Source organism: Passer domesticus, chromosome 20 (genome assembly GCF_036417665.1).
Source record: "Passer domesticus isolate bPasDom1 chromosome 20, bPasDom1.hap1, whole genome shotgun sequence".
Classification (NCBI taxonomy): domain Eukaryota; kingdom Metazoa; phylum Chordata; class Aves; order Passeriformes; family Passeridae; genus Passer; species Passer domesticus.
Genome location: NC_087493.1, coordinates 1,717,845 through 1,731,942, shown reverse-complemented (window position 1 = coordinate 1,731,942; position 14,098 = coordinate 1,717,845). Strand labels below are relative to the sequence as shown.

The window sequence follows — 14,098 nt, the reverse complement described above, 5'->3', positions numbered from 1 at the left end:
CTGGCAGCCTCCCCGATACCGGCTGGCAGCCTCCCCGGTACCGGCTGGCAGCCCCGTTCCTATGCCGGTTTACTGACAGATAATGCGGGAGATGGACCAAGTCCCGCGTGGGGCCGCCCGCTGGCCCCGGGTCAGCTCTCCTCTCCCCGGGACCGCAGCCGGGGGCTGCCGGCACAGCGAAACCGGCGGCCCCGGTGCCCTATTCTGCCTGCCGGTCGTGCCCGCGTTACCGGGAAGGATTCTCGTTCCCGCAGCAGCGGCGGCGGCGCCGAGCGGCACGCGCGACCGCGTCTGTCCGCGGACTGCTCCGCGGCACCGCGAGCTCCGCCGCTACCGGGGTGGCCGCTTGGCGCGGGAGCGCTCCCGGCCCTGACACCGCTCTCTTTGTCCGACCACCGGTAGGCGTGCCAGCCCGCGGAACCCCGGGCGCCGTGGAGCCAGCCTGCCCGTCCGCGGGGCCGCGGGACCCCGCTCCGCCCCTCCCGGTTCCGCGGCCCCCCTTTGTGCCCCGGGGCCGCTCCCGCCCTCCCGGGGCCGTCCCCCCGAGCGGGGCGGGGCGGTGGGCGTGGCCGCGGGCGTGCCCCCCCAAGCCCCGCCCCCGCCCATCGGGACGCGGCGCACGTCGGGTGGGCGGGGCGCGGCGGGGCCAATGCGGCGCGGGCGGAATATTCCACCCGGCTCCGGCGCGGCGCGCGCGCGGGGGGGGGGCGGGCGCGGTGACGTCAGCGGGCGGAGTATTATGGTCTGGGCTGCGCCGGGGCCGCCCCTGCGCTGCGAGCGGCCGCGTAAACATGGAGCTCTCGGCCGTCGGGGAGCGCGTCTTCGCGGCCGAGGCCCTGCTCAAGCGCCGCATCCGCAAAGTAGGTACCCGGCCCCCCGCCTGCCCCCCGCGCCCCGCGCCGCTGAGGGCGGCCCTGCCTCCCGCCGCCGCGGGGCGGGCTCCGCTCCGCCGCTCCCGCGCCCCGCGCCCGTGGGGGGGGCGGTGTTGAACCCGCGCGCGGGGGGGTGCGTGCGGGAAATCCGCGTTATTTTTCATTGTTGCATCCCCCCCGCCCCGATGCCGCCCCCGCCCCGTGCTCCGCTGCGTGCCCCGGGCGTTGCGGGGGGACCTTTGTTGCGGGGCGGTCTGTCGCGGGTCTGTCGCGGGTCTGTCGCGGGTTTCGCTCCACGCGTATTTATTTCCCTCGCTTCCCATCCGCAGGGCCGCATGGAATATCTGGTCAAATGGAAGGGCTGGTCGCAGAAGTAAGTGGCCCGTGGGGCCGCGGGGGGCTGCGGCGGGGGCCGGGGCGATGCTGGTTGCACCCCCTGCTCTCCCTTTGTGCCAGAGCCAGAACCTTTATGCCCCTGGTTTTTATCTTATCTTGCTTTATCTTGCTCCCTCCCGGCTCCTTATTGTGTTCCCTCTCTCGGTCCCGCCTTCCCCCCAGGTACAGCACTTGGGAACCCGAGGAGAACATCCTGGATGCCCGGCTGCTCGCAGCCTTCGAGGAGAGGTACAAGGCCTTTACTAGCTGTAGCAGTTGCGCTTGTAAATATGTTGCTGTCTTGTAGCTATGCTGAATTGAAGCTTTGGTTCTTTTAACACCTCTAGGGAGCGAGAAATGGAGCTTTACGGGCCCAAAAAGCGAGGCCCCAAGCCCAAAACCTTCCTGCTAAAGGTAAGGAGGCCGGAGCCCATGGGCCAGAGCAGGGGTCTCTCTCCGGCCCCCTCGGAGGATGCTCCCCTCAAAGGTGGCCTCTTGCAAGTTGCAATTACACAGCCGGATGGCAGGATAATAAAGTCACCGGGTGATTTATCTTCTTTGCAGGCCCAGGCAAAAGCCAAAGCCAAAACCTATGAATTCCGCAGTGACTCTTCCAGGGGGATCCGGGTGCCGTATCCTGGCAGGTCCCCCCAGGAGCTGGGCTCCACGTCCCGGGCTAGGGAAGGACTCAGAAACATAGCCCTGGCCCCCCAGGGCAGCTCCAGCAGCAGCACCCCCAAGGCAGACGCCATCCGGGACCGGGTGATCCGCGTGGAGGAGAAACCCGGGGAGACCCCCAAAAAGAGAGGCCCGAAGCCCAGGAAGGAGCTTTACAAGGACCTTGCGGAGACTCTGGATGCCTCCAAGAGGAAACTGGGGGAGCCGGGGGACAAAGTGGGGGACTACCTGAAGGCCAGGAAGATGGAGGAGGCGGCGGGGGCAGCCAAGTTCGGCTCGGGACACAGCGTGATCCAGCTGGCCCGGCGGCAGGAGCCCGAGCTGCCCGGCGCCCTGCCCGGCCCCACCCGCGCCGAGGCGGGGGCCGAGGCCTTCCCCCCGCGCCTGGCCAAGCACCGTGCAGACTTTCTGGACCCCAAGGGGCAGGGGGGGCTGGACCCCGGCGGGCCCAAGCTGCTGCACGGCGCCGTGAGCCCGGGGGCCGTGGGCAGCCTGTACCGCGACGGCGTGGGGGGCCCGGCGGGGCGGCCCTCGCTCATCGCCAGGATCCCCGTCTCCAGGATCCTGGGGGACCCCGAGGAGGAGTCCTGGAGCCCCTCTCTCAACAACCTGGAGAAGGTGGTGGTAACTGATGTGACCTCTAACTTTTTGACCGTCACCATCAAGGAGAGCAGCACGGACCAAGGATTCTTTAAGGAGAAGCGATGAGTTTGGTGGAGGTGGTGCTGGGGTTTTCTTCAGTCAGATCCAGACAAAACCTTGGTAGAGCTTGGTGGGCCTTTTTCCTTTTTTTTTTTACGCTCTTTTTTTTTTTTTCTTTTAAATTTTTTTTCTTTTGTTTTTGGTCCTGGAGAGAATTTAGAAACTGTCCTAAATTCATTAACTCATTCTTTTGTTTTGTTGTTGTTTTTTTTTTTCACGTCTTACATTTCGTTGGAAAGATTATCTCTAGAGTTATATTTTCTATTAGATGTAAATATGTTATTTAAGAAAAAATGCTTATATATATATATCTATATATATATATTTCAACTCTGAGTTGTTTTATTTAAATGGAGACAACAGTGACTGCTCAGTTGCTCCTAGAAAGGACAATAAAACTGAGAACTAACGAGTTCACGCATCTGCCGCAGGAGCCGGTGTACATAACAGTGTTCATAGCTAAGTATGTGCTGGGTTTTTTTAACTATTATTTTTCATATGATGCTATGGATGGTGGAGGGGGACGTGTTGCTCCCTCGCAGGGCGAAGTGCCCGGATTTCTTGATTGTGATTTAAGGTGTTGCTTGTACAATCAAGTGTGCTGTGTCCAGGACTGTTGCCCTTGACAGTTGACGTGAGCACTTGAATTCACAGTGTTGTTGGGGATGGGGTGTTTCCAGTCTAACAAAAAAAGTCATGTTGCTACAAAGTCGGGGCGGGGAAAAGCAGAAATCCATAAAAAGGCTAAAAGTGTTGGAGTATTAACTTGAATTCCCTTTTCTTGCGGAGGAGAGGAGTTTGTGTGTGTAAGGTTCCTGAGGGGTGATACTGAAATGCACTTTAATAGAGTTGTCGTAGCAGTTGTGGGAGATGGGACTGAGCTGAGTATATCTGTTTTCATTTTGTCTGGTCGCTTGATTCTGTTCCCCCACCCACTAAAAACAAAAAATCCCAACAAAACCCCCCTCTGTTTACATTCCTGAAATGCCAGAGAGGTTGGGGATGGAACATCTCACTGCCCATATTTAGTTACTTTATTCTGCTACAGAAAGTGGATTATTATTATTTTTATTCCCAATCACAGTTTACTTCAGACTGTTGGAAGACTCCTGATAAAGTGTTTTCTAATATCCACATCCCTGACAAATCCCAGGGTCACCTTTATGCATTCAGAGACAATAAATATTTCCCTTTCCTTACGGTGGTTAAACAATAGCCAAGAGGTGAAATATTCCTGTGCGGGGCAGCCCCGCCACCTCGGGTGGATTTTGTGCTGAATTTGCCCCTGGGATTCCTCCAGGGCTGGGCTGCAGAGCTGAGATTCCTCCCCGGCTGGGGCAGGGAGGGTCTCGGGGCTCTGGACAAGCTGCAGCAGGTTGGGGGGCTGGGGGTGCCCCCGCTCTGCTGCTCCCCCAGCCCGGGCATGGAGGGAGCCTGGGCCGGGCTGGGGCAGGGTGAGGTGGGGCAGGGGGCCCTGTGCTCACACCTTGCTCTGTCTGGGCAGCAGTCCATGGGAAGCACAAGCCCGGCAGTGCCTGAGGGCTGGATTGAGCCAGGGCTCTTTGTCCCTGAGCTCCTGAAGGCCCCTGGCCCAGGGAGCTCGCATGGGCTGGGCAAGGGGCATCTCTGCTCCAGGGCCCTTCAGCAGCTTCACCTTGCCTGTTCCCTTCCCCATCCGTTTGGGACCCATGAGGTGTCTGGCAGGATGCTGGATTGGCTGTGCAAAGGGAGCCATCGTGTCCCACAGTTCCCAGTTTGTTTTTCCTTTCTTCTTATTCTATTTTTTTTTCTCTTTTTTTTTTTTTTTTAAGACATATTTTGTAAAATTGAGATTTTTAACTTGGTTTGTACGAAGAGCCGATGCGTTGGTTCCGGTGCTGACACGGTGTTGTTGGAGGATGAGGAGGAGGTTGAGCTGTTTGTGCTCCTGCTGCCGCCGAGGCCGAGGATCCTTCCCTTTGCAAAGAGCCCGGAGCCGCTCCTGCCCCGCTCCAGCGCCGTGTCCGTGTGTCCGACACGCCTGGAGCAAACCGTACCTGTGCGTGTATCTGTGTGTCTGTACATAGACGTGTACTCTGCGTGTGTGTGTGTGCGTGCAGGCGGTGCGTGTGAATTATTTAAATCTAAGACTTGTACAAAAACGATTTGGCTAAATCTCAGTCTCAGAAGTGAAGCTTAACTACGTGTCTTCTGCCAGCCGTGAATGTCCATATGAGACCTGCTTTTTATGTCAGTTTAAATATATACTTTGTAAATAGAAACGTGTCTGGCTTCCCTTTGTGGCCCTGGGTGCCTGGGAGTACCGTGGGGTGCGCTGGGGGTGGGAGGCCCGGCAGCCCGATCGCCCCCGGGGGACAGCCGGGGCCGGGGCCCGACGGGGCGGGCGGCAGGCGGGGGCTCCCCGGCCGCGGCTGTCGCCGCCCGGGGCTCCCGCGGTGCCCTCAGGGGGGGGTGGCCGCTGTGAGCGGCTCCGGTCCGGGGAACAGCGCCGGGGCCGCCGCTACGCCACCGGCCGGTACCGGGCCGGGCCCCGGCGCTCCGCCCTTCCGACGGCTCGGGCCGCGGCGCTCGCTGCCCGTCGAGCCCGGCCTTTGTGTGCGGACGCGCCCCGGCAGCCCAGGCGGGGGCGGGGGGCTCCATGGGGTTTTTGAAGCCGTGTCCTCATTAACCTCCTTTTTCTGCTCGGGCGGGTGGGGCGCGGACCCCGCGCCGCGGGAGCTGCCAGCGCCGGGAGGAGCGGGAGGAAGGGCCGCACAATGGCGCCTTTCTCCGCCGGCCCGGCGGGGGGGCCCGTTCACACGGGGCTGGGGCCGGGCCGGGGGCGTTCGGCTGGCGGGGCTCGGCTCCCGCCCGACGGCGGCACCGACGGCAGCGCCCGGGGCCGCCGCCCGCGCCCTTCCGCGGCCGCGCAGCGCCCTCCGCAGGCCAGCCCGGCCCGGCGAGCCCCGGTCCCGGCCCGCTCCTGTCCCGGTCCTTGTCCCGGTCCCGTCCCGCTCCCTGGCCCGCTCCCCGTCCCGCTGTCTGTCCCCGTCCTTCTCCCGGTCCCGGCCCGGTATCTGTCCCGTTCCCCGGCCCGGTCCCGGTCCCGCAGGTGCGGGCGGAGGCACCCGAGCTCCGCTCACGGTGCAGGGGCAGCTCCGGCCGCAGCGGAGCCCGGGGCCGGAGGGGCTGTGTCGGGCACGGAGCCCCGCAGGGAAAGCGCTGCGGTTTCCCCGCTCCGGTTCCCCGGCTCCGGTCCCAGCCTCGCACATCCCCAGCCCGGGGCCCCGCCGCATCCCGGGCCGGGAGCAGGGTGCCTCGGAGAGGGGCCGGCCCCAGGCGGTGCCGGGGGTACGGAGGGGGACGGGAGCTCTCCGGAGCAGTGACCACACGAGGCTGAAAAGTTTAAAAAAATATTTATTGATATGCTAGAAAAGAAGTGTGGAAAAGTCATACAAAACCCCCCACCCGACGTAAGCATTTCCTAGCGTTTTCCTGCAAATAAATTAAAAGCAGCCTAGAGCTGGGGGGCTACACTAGCGTTAGTGTCCAGGAGCACTGGAAAACTGCACAAGGAACGTGGGTGAGGGGCTGGGAGGGATGGGGGTGCTGCGTGGGGAGCTGGTCCTGCTCCCACAGCACTGATGCTTTCCCAGGGCAATAACATCCCCGACTTTTGTTCTCAGAAAATAAAAGCAAACAAACAGCTGCAGTTTAAAGCAATTACAAGTGTCATACAGGACCGATTTGGCTCTCTCTTTAATTAAAACATACAAATCAGAGCACTGACTGGCACAAGTTACAAGAACAATTGTTTGTTTTCACCTATCTCAAATTTCTGTCAGTAAAACCTTTCTCCTGGCTCTGGAGCTCATCACACACAGCTCAGAAACTCAACACAAACCAAACCCCTAAACTATCTCCATCCCTCCGTGTGCTCCTGGGATTTTTATTTTTTTTTTTGGTACAAAATATATATATAAAAATAGACTCAGTTTCTTGGGATGATGGCTGAATCGGCCACCTCTTCCAGTCCAATGGAAAACAACAAGGATGCTTAACCAGATTACGCCTGGGGAAAATATCCATTCACTATACAAATACCGCAGGACTTTCCACATCGGAAACCCCTTAGAAAATGACAAGTGACAAACCTTTAATTGCCTGTCTGACACCCGGCTGAACATGCCAACCCATAGCAGCAAACTCAAAAACAAAAAAAGAAATAAAAGGTAGAACTTGAATCCTAATGGTACATAACCAGGGTCTGCACCGACCAGGGGTCTTCTAACCCCTGTCCACCAAAGATTCCAGTAAATTACCCACAGGATGTGTCTTTGGGAAGCAAACCCCAGTGGGAACCATGCACTCAACCCCCCAGCTTTTGGGTGAGCCAAGATCCCAGAACACCAAGTGAGAAAGGGGCTGGGGAGGACATGTAGTGAGATGGCCAGAAAAAAAAATCCTGGATTATCATTTTCACCATCCTTAGACCTTTGGAATTGAACCAGCTGGTGAGCAAAAGGCACAATAGCAAGTGGTGACAGCAGAGTCCTGTGCTGCTAGAGGGGACATGCCTGGGAAGGCCGGGTGATGGAGGGGCTGCCCGCTGTTGGGACACGTGTCCCCATTGCCCGAGCAGGAGGCAGGCCCTCCAGGGAGAAACCCGTGGGACAGAGGCTCTGCAGAGGGCAGCCAGCCCAGAGCTGCTGTGAAGTGCAGCCAGCACTTCACCTGCTGTCACGGCCCCACCCTTGGGGCCTGGCCCCTCCTTGGAGCATCTTCAGATGATTTTCTCCCCCGTGGAGAAACCAATCCACACATCCTCTTGCTGCAGACAAGAGTATCCCTGCGTGGCCAGCTTCCCCTCGGGGGGCATTGCTCAGCAGGGCTCTGCACGACAGCAGGTGTCCCACTGGGGACCAGGACACCTCTCCCCACTGGTGTCACCGTGTCCCCAAGACCCTGTGACCACCCTGCTTTGCATAGGCACAAACCTGTGGTGGCAGCAGTGCCACAGACAAGGCTGAGATAAGGACGGTCCAAAAGGCACATTGTTATCAGTTTGGATTCGCAAAGGCCCAGTAGCAAGTGTTTGGTGTGTGGCTGAGCGCGTCACCCCACGCTCCCAGAGCCCTTGGTTCTTCTCCCAAAGCACTGGCACCCCTGGCACACGGGCACAGCACACACCCTGCTTGCTGCTGACACGGCCAATGCTTCCCTGGGGCTCGTTTGGCAAAGTTACAGTAGAAGGTAAACTGCACAGACTGTGACATTTTGGCATCACCTGAGAGTGACCCCACTGCCAGGCAGCGGCAGCAGCCACGACCGTGGGGGGCTGCAGCCTCAGGGGGTCACGAGCACCTGCACCCCACTTTGGTCCAAGCACCCACACTCCTGTGAGTGGCACTGCCTGGGACAAAGGGAAACGCCTGCCCTGGTGCCAGCTCAGTCACCTGGGGACCCCCTAAGCAGTGACCTGCTGGTCAGGTGGAGGCATCAGAACCATGCAGGGAGGGGCAGCTGCCAGCTGTTATCGCCTCCGAGAAAAGGACTCAGCATCCACAGAACGAAAATGACCTCGAATGCTACTAAACTCTGCCTGAACTGCTGCTAATTTTGGCTTCTAGGAGGAATCTGCAGCAGGGAAAACACTGCAGTGGAAAAGCCATTAGTGGGTGCCATTGCAAGCAAAAAGGAGCACCCCAGATGCTGGGATGGCCAGGGGAAGGTGAATGGCTGCTCTGGTTCCTTGGGGAACAGCAGCTTGTGGGACCCACTGGTCTTAGCCCTTCTCCCTCTCGGCTCCCTTCCCACCACTCCAAACTACCGGTGCAGGTGGCCTTGACCAGCTACTGAGCATTCTGGAGAAAACCATGAATGATCAGCGTGGGTCTAACCCAGGGAGCAGCAGTCCTGGGTGTCCTGGCAGCCCCAGCACCAACCCACCTGCTGCTGGAAGGGTTCACATGTTCTGCAAGGCTTAAAAAATATTCCCCAGCTCAGACCCTGTGAGTGCCTGGAACCTGCTGAGCAGGAGGTGGAGATGCTGGCAATGCCAAGATGAGGCACAGGAGTGGTGTGGAGGTTCCCTGGGTTGCCCAGAAATTCATGTTCTTCTGGAAGTCAAGTCACTGCAGAGAAGCTGGTGGATCCTGCTGGCTTTCAAGGCAGGACTTTCCTCCAGCAGAAAGGAAACACCCTCCAAAAAAAAGCACCTCTGCCACCTGTTCTGTTAGTGGCATCCAGGACTTCATCTACCTTAGACTGGGGTTATTTCCCTCCCTCATGAAAAAAAAAATCCTTAAGAAAAAATGTAAACAATGTTTCCCTATCAATTGGAAACCCCAACAGAAACGCTGTGGGTTTCCCATCATTGGAAATGACCTCGCCCAGGGGGGTGGCTGGGCTCAGTGTACCCTGAAAAACCCCCGAATGCAGCTGCCCCCCACAACCCTGAGGGCTGGGAGCAGCAGCTGCCTCATTTGGATTGACTTGCAGTTCCCCATGGCTCACAGACAGATCCACAGGAAGCCCAGAAGAGACTCTCCCAGGTGTAAGACTGTCCCATGGCAGCTCCACACCCCCGTGGCCAGGGAGCTGCAGCCCTTGGCATTTGCTGTTTCAAAGCACAGAGACCTGCAGGCAGTGAAGCCTGGCTCGAAACCGGCCAGCCTGACACCCCGGCAGCCCCAGTGCCCCCAGAGCATGGCATCGACCACCCCCACATGGGGCACGGCTCCAGAAGAGGATGGAGAGAAGCCAGGGAGGAAATCCAGGAGCTGCTGGCAGTTTGGAGCGGGTTTCACTGTGTTATTGGTCCAGCCTGTCCAGACAGAAGTTCCAGCAGGTCTCACGAGGGCTCTGCGTTCGCTTTGAAGAAAAAACACCTGATGGAGGAGCTGGGCAAAGGTGAGGGTGAGGCTGAAGGGCTCTCTCCCTCCTCTTAGGCTCCTGGGCTCAGTATTGCCGCAGGTTGAAAAACCCGACGCTGGTGGGGGACTCCTTGACCGTCACTGTGATCAGGTTAGCGGTGACATCGGTGACAAAGACGTGCTCAATCAGGCTGCGGGTGGGTTTCCAGTCCTGGCTGGTCTGGATGGAGACAGACATGTTCTGACCCACACCTGGGAGGGACGCTGAATCCCGGTCCGAATCCGAGCTGCTGTCCTCGCCTGTGCTCGCTTCGGCCAGGGCGGAGGCTTTGCGGCTCTCTGAGGCCACGTGTCCCTCTGGAGCGCCCGCTGAGCCGCCTTTGGCCGAGTCCCTGTCACCTGCCCGGTGTGTCTGCTTCTTGCTCTTGCCTCCGTCCCCCCCTGGCAGTGCAGCAGCACCGGCAGCGTTCAGCCCGGCCCCTGTCACACCACCCTTGGCACTGCCAGCACCCTTGGCACCCACACCGGCCGTGCTGCCAGCGGAGCCCTTGGCCAGGGAGCCGCAGAGGTGCCGGGGCAGGCTGCTCCCGCCGGCCGCGCTCGGCCCATTTTTGACACTCTGCAGGTTCAGAGCCTGCAGGTTCAGCTCCTGGCTGGAGGCTGCCTGGCTGCTGGCCCCAGATGAGCTCGACGGTGCCTTGCTGCCGTTGGGCAGCAGCTGGCCTCCAGCAGCAAACCCCGATTTCTGGTCCCCTCCAGCGCTGCTGCCGGAAGCCTTTGCAGTTTTGGGTCCCTGTGTGTTCAGTCCCAGCTCCCCAGAGCCTTTCTGGCTCCTCATTTTCAAGTCCAGCCCTAAGCTGCCCTTACTGGCTGCCTGTGCCTTCAGCGCCAGCCTGCCCAGGGCCGAGCTTTCGGCTGCGCTCTGGCTTTGGGACATCCTGTTCATGTAGTGCACGATGGAGCTCTGCCAGCTGATGGCCTGGCTGGGGCTCGCCGAGCCGCTCTTCATCATGTTGGGCAGGTTCTCCACTGAGGAGCCCCCTGAGCTGAGCCCAGCCAAGGTGCCTGGTGGATCCTTCAGCATAGCCATGCCTGAGCCCTGCGTGCTGTGCTGGGGCTGCAGCTTCCCCACCAGCTTGGCACTGCCCCCCACCTCCTTCCGGGACGTTTTCAGCACCTTTGTCAGGTTCACAGTCCTTCGAGCTGCTTTCTGCTCTGGAGGAAGAGGTTTCCGGCCACGCTTCTTCCTGGAAGCGTCTTTCATGTCAGGCTTGGCCACCAGGATCTGAGCTTTCTTCTGTGGCACCGGGTGCGTCTCCCTGCCACGGGGACCTCTCTTTGCTTCCAGATCACTCTCGTCCTCTTCCTCGGAGGAGGAGGAAGAGGAGGATGTGGAGGAAGAGGAGCTGCTTGACTTAGTGTTTGTAGGCATCTCTGGTTCCTGCAAAGCAACAGAGACGGGGAGAGTTAACAGCAGTGACCGAGGAATGGTTATGGGCACTACAAGCCCTCCAGGGTGGCCTGGCCAGGGGCCTCAGACACGCCCAGCTTCTCTCTCTGTGTAGCTGATCTTCAGGAGTCCATCAGCTGACGGGATGAGTTGTGTGCTTGAGGCCACCCCCAAACCCCGGTGCCCTCCAAGGCCAGAGCCCCTCCAGAGCTGCCCCAGCGCTGCTGGGACTCACCACGTTCTTCCTGGGCCTGCCCCGGGGCCGCTTGCCCCTCTTCCGATTCTGCACTTCTTTCTCGTGTTCCCTGCAGGAAACAAGGATTAAGGACAATGTTTGTGGGGAAGACAAAACATCTGGGGAAACTGAGGCAGCCAGGTAGTGACAGGACAGCATCCCAGTCTGCACCAGCAACATCCCCGCAGCTTCCAGCACTCAGTGATTGACCACGTGGGGTTACCCATCGTAAACCTGTGCCTTTTCCAGGTGAGATTTGCCATTTCTCTGGCGCAAGAGGATCAGGCAAAGGGAAGGGTCTGTCCCCAGCCCTGCTAAGCCTTGCTTTGGTTATGCCCCTGCTGTGCTGAGCTTCCATGCTGGGTGTGGGAGAGGCAAAGGCATTCCCTGGAAGCTCAGTGAGTCCCCTCCTCTGCTGGACTCCCTCCACCTCTCCTGCACCTCCTGCCCTGGCCACGGTGGCCCAGGCTGGGATGTTTCAGGTCACAGGATCGTTTCCTAGTTCTGTTTAAATGGATGGTGTTTAGATGTAACATCCAGCTGATTAAACACCATCCTGTCTACATCCAGCACCAGATCCTATTCTTGAATGAAATGGATCCAGAAACCAGTTATAATTGAATCCTCTCATAAACTTTAATGATTTTTATTACTACTATGTCAAAGTACTTGGCAGCACTATGTCTGCCATGGCCAGCTGGCTCCCCCTCTGCTCCGTGAGTGATTCCTGGGGTGCATTGCTGTTCTCAGCCTGGCTCCAGGCAGGAGCATGCACCTGACAGGACAGACACCATTTTGTTCTGCCATCCAGGTGGTTCAGCCTGGAGAAGGCTCTAGGGAGACCTCAGAGCATCTGCCAGTACTTAAAGAGGCTCCAAGAGAGCTGGAGAGGCACTCTGGACAAGGGCCTGGAGTGACAGGACACAGGGAATGGCTTCCAGCTGTCCGAGGGCAGGGTTAGATGGGATATTAAGAAGAAATTCTTCCCTGTGAGGGTGGTAAGGCCCTGGCACAGGCTGCCCAAAGAAGCTGTGGCCAACCCATCCATGGTGATGTCTAAGGCCAGGCTGAACAGGACTTGGAGCCGCTGGGATAGCGGAAATGATGGGGTGGATCAGGAAGAGCTTTAAGATCCTTCTAAATCCAAACCATTCTCTACCATTTTCTCCCAGATATTATTTCCCTCACCCTCCACAAGTTCACTTTAATGCCTCACAAGCCCAGGCACCATCACCCCCCAGGGGTCTGCGGCTGTCCCCCAAGCACAGCCAAGGTCCCCGAGCCCTGGATGGGGACAGGGAGCCCCAGGTCCGTGCCCCATTCCCCCGGTGGCCACAAACCCTCGGGGTCTGTCTGGCCAGGGCAGAGCCGCTCTAGGTAGACCTGGACCGACCGTGACTCCGGGGACAAACAAAAGGGCCTGGCCACAAAGGGCCCCGCCAGCTCCAGGCTGTTGTTTCCAACGGCTTCCACCACACGTGCAGCCAATTAGAAGTTAATTGACTTTACAGTTTGCTTAGAAACATTTAGAGTTTGCTCACTTCTTTTGGAAAGCCAGGAGCAGCCGGGGGTCCAGGATGTTCTCCTCAGGCTCCCAGCTGTTGTGCCTGCAACAGAGGACACGGACCGGCTGAGAGCAGGGGACCGGACCCCCCCCCGCCGTTCCGGCACCCACGGGGCACCGGGGGCTTCCCCCAGGGCCACCCGGGCCTGGCACGGACCGGGGCATGCCGGTACCGGGGGCCGGCACAGCCGGGGGGCGGGCAGGGGAGAGGGGCCGGGGGAGGGAGATCGGCAAGGGGGCGGCCACGCCGCCGCGGGGCGAGGCGAGCCCCGCGCATCCCGGGGGAGCTCCGGTTTCAGCACAGCGGGCGAGGGGCCGGCACAGCCGGGGGGTGCGGCGACTCCGGGGGGGCTGCACCAGCCCGGGAGGGGGGAGCAGAGCCCCACGCGGTGGCGGGGAGGGCCCGGCCGCGGCCGCGCTTATTTGTAAACAAAAGGAGCGGCACGACCCAAACAAAAGCGGCCGGGCGGGCGGTACCCGCGCCCCGCACCGCACGCCGCTCCGCACCGCATGGTTCCGCGATCCGCGCCCCGCACCGCCCCGCGCCCCGCACCGCCCCGCTCACTTGGAGGACCAGCCTCGCCACTTGACCAGGTACTCCAGCTTGCCCTGCGGAGAGAGACGCGAGAGGGGCGTTAGCGGCGGCGGGGGGCGCGGGGAGAGCGGGGGTGCGGGGGCGGCGGGTCCCACCTTGCGGAGCCGCTTGCTGAGGATGCACTCGGCGGCGAAGACCTGCTCTCCCACGCTGCTCAGCTCCTCCATGGCCCCGGCCCCGCGCACACCCCCGCGCACTCACACACAAGGGGAGCCCCCGGGCGCGCCCCCGACGGCGGCCGCGCGCGCTCCGACCCCCCCAGATCCACGCGCGCCCCCCGGCACAATACGGCGGAGGGGCGGGCGGGGGGTCCCCAAATTCCCCGCCGGCCAATGGGGAGCGGGGGGCGGGGCGATCCGGCGTGGGGGGTGGGGGGAGGCATTGTCTGTGTGCGACCCCTCCTCTTCCTCCCGCGCGGGGGCGGCCGCAGCCCGGCCGGAGCGGGGACAATGGGGTGGCCCGGCCCGGGGCTTTGTTTGCCCAGGCGGCGCAGGGGGCTTCCCCGGCCGGCCCCCGGGGGGATCCCCCCGCTCCGACCCCGCGAGGGGTTCCCGCTGCGAGGAGCCGGGCTCCGAGTCCCCCGCCCGGGGTCCTTCCTGGGGACAAAGCACCCTGGGGCCGGGGCAGCCAGCGCCGGTCCCCGCCGGGCCGGAACAGGCGGCAGCGGCACCGGCACGTTTCAGTCCTAAAATAGTTGATTATAATAGAATAAAAGATTTCCCGGGGGGTGGGCCGGTTGTGGCCCTCGCGCGGTGCCGGCTCGCAGCTCGGTA

The 14,098-nt window shown here is 60.7% G+C and overlaps 3 protein-coding genes across 5 annotated transcripts in view; 2 read left to right on the top strand and 1 right to left on the bottom strand.

The window, feature by feature from the left end:
* The first annotated feature begins 704 nt into the window (after positions 1-704).
* On the top strand, positions 705-4,888 carry CBX8 (chromobox 8). Of its 3 annotated transcripts, XR_010349681.1 has the most exons (6): positions 705-860; positions 1,202-1,245; positions 1,431-1,496; positions 1,571-1,661; positions 1,812-2,697; positions 4,439-4,888. XR_010349681.1 is itself a non-coding variant. In XM_064395632.1 (5 exons), exons 1-5 carry the CDS (start codon positions 792-794, stop codon positions 2,631-2,633), a joined length of 1,092 nt encoding a protein of 363 aa, XP_064251702.1. In that variant the 5' UTR covers positions 705-791; the 3' UTR covers positions 2,634-4,888. The 3 variants fall into 3 exon arrangements, 2 of the variants coding, with proteins under 2 accessions (XP_064251702.1, XP_064251703.1); XM_064395632.1 differs by having other exon boundaries at positions 1,812-4,888; XM_064395633.1 differs by having other exon boundaries at positions 706-860; positions 1,595-1,661; positions 1,812-4,888.
* A 1,119-nt stretch (positions 4,889-6,007) lies between these two features.
* Positions 6,008-14,069, bottom strand: CBX2 (chromobox 2). The gene is made up of 5 exons (XM_064395452.1): positions 13,421-14,069; positions 13,296-13,339; positions 12,708-12,773; positions 11,167-11,236; positions 6,008-10,922 (listed from the first exon to the last, which is right to left on the bottom strand). Exons 1-5 carry the CDS (start codon positions 13,490-13,492, stop codon positions 9,567-9,569), a joined length of 1,608 nt encoding a protein of 535 aa, XP_064251522.1. The 5' UTR covers positions 13,493-14,069; the 3' UTR covers positions 6,008-9,566.
* Positions 13,190-14,098, top strand: part of RBFOX3 (RNA binding fox-1 homolog 3) — a 139,316-nt gene continuing 138,407 nt past the window's right edge. Inside the window, exon 1 of the mRNA XM_064395457.1 lies at positions 13,190-13,324. The gene's annotated coding sequence lies outside the window, so the exon portion shown is untranslated. The remainder of the gene's footprint in view (positions 13,325-14,098) is intronic.

Bases quoted from the DNA above. Each gene is read 5' to 3' on its own strand.
- CBX2 (XM_064395452.1), bottom strand. From the start codon at position 13,492: ATGGAGGAGCTGAGCAGCGTGGGAGAGCAGGTCTTCGCCGCCGAGTGC. The intron at 11,237-12,707 runs GTGAGCAAACTC...TGTTTCCTGCAG, and splicing joins CTCCTGGCTTTCCAAAAGAA to GGAACACGAGAAAGAAGTGC. The intron at 10,923-11,166 runs GTGAGTCCCAGC...GTTGCTTTGCAG, and splicing joins GCAGGCCCAGGAAGAACGTG to GAACCAGAGATGCCTACAAA.
- CBX8 (XM_064395632.1), top strand. From the start codon at position 792: ATGGAGCTCTCGGCCGTCGGGGAGCGCGTCTTCGCGGCCGAGGCCCTG. The intron at 1,246-1,430 runs GTAAGTGGCCCG...CCTTCCCCCCAG, and splicing joins TGGAAGGGCTGGTCGCAGAA to GTACAGCACTTGGGAACCCG. The intron at 1,662-1,811 runs GTAAGGAGGCCG...TCTTCTTTGCAG, and splicing joins CCAAAACCTTCCTGCTAAAG to GCCCAGGCAAAAGCCAAAGC.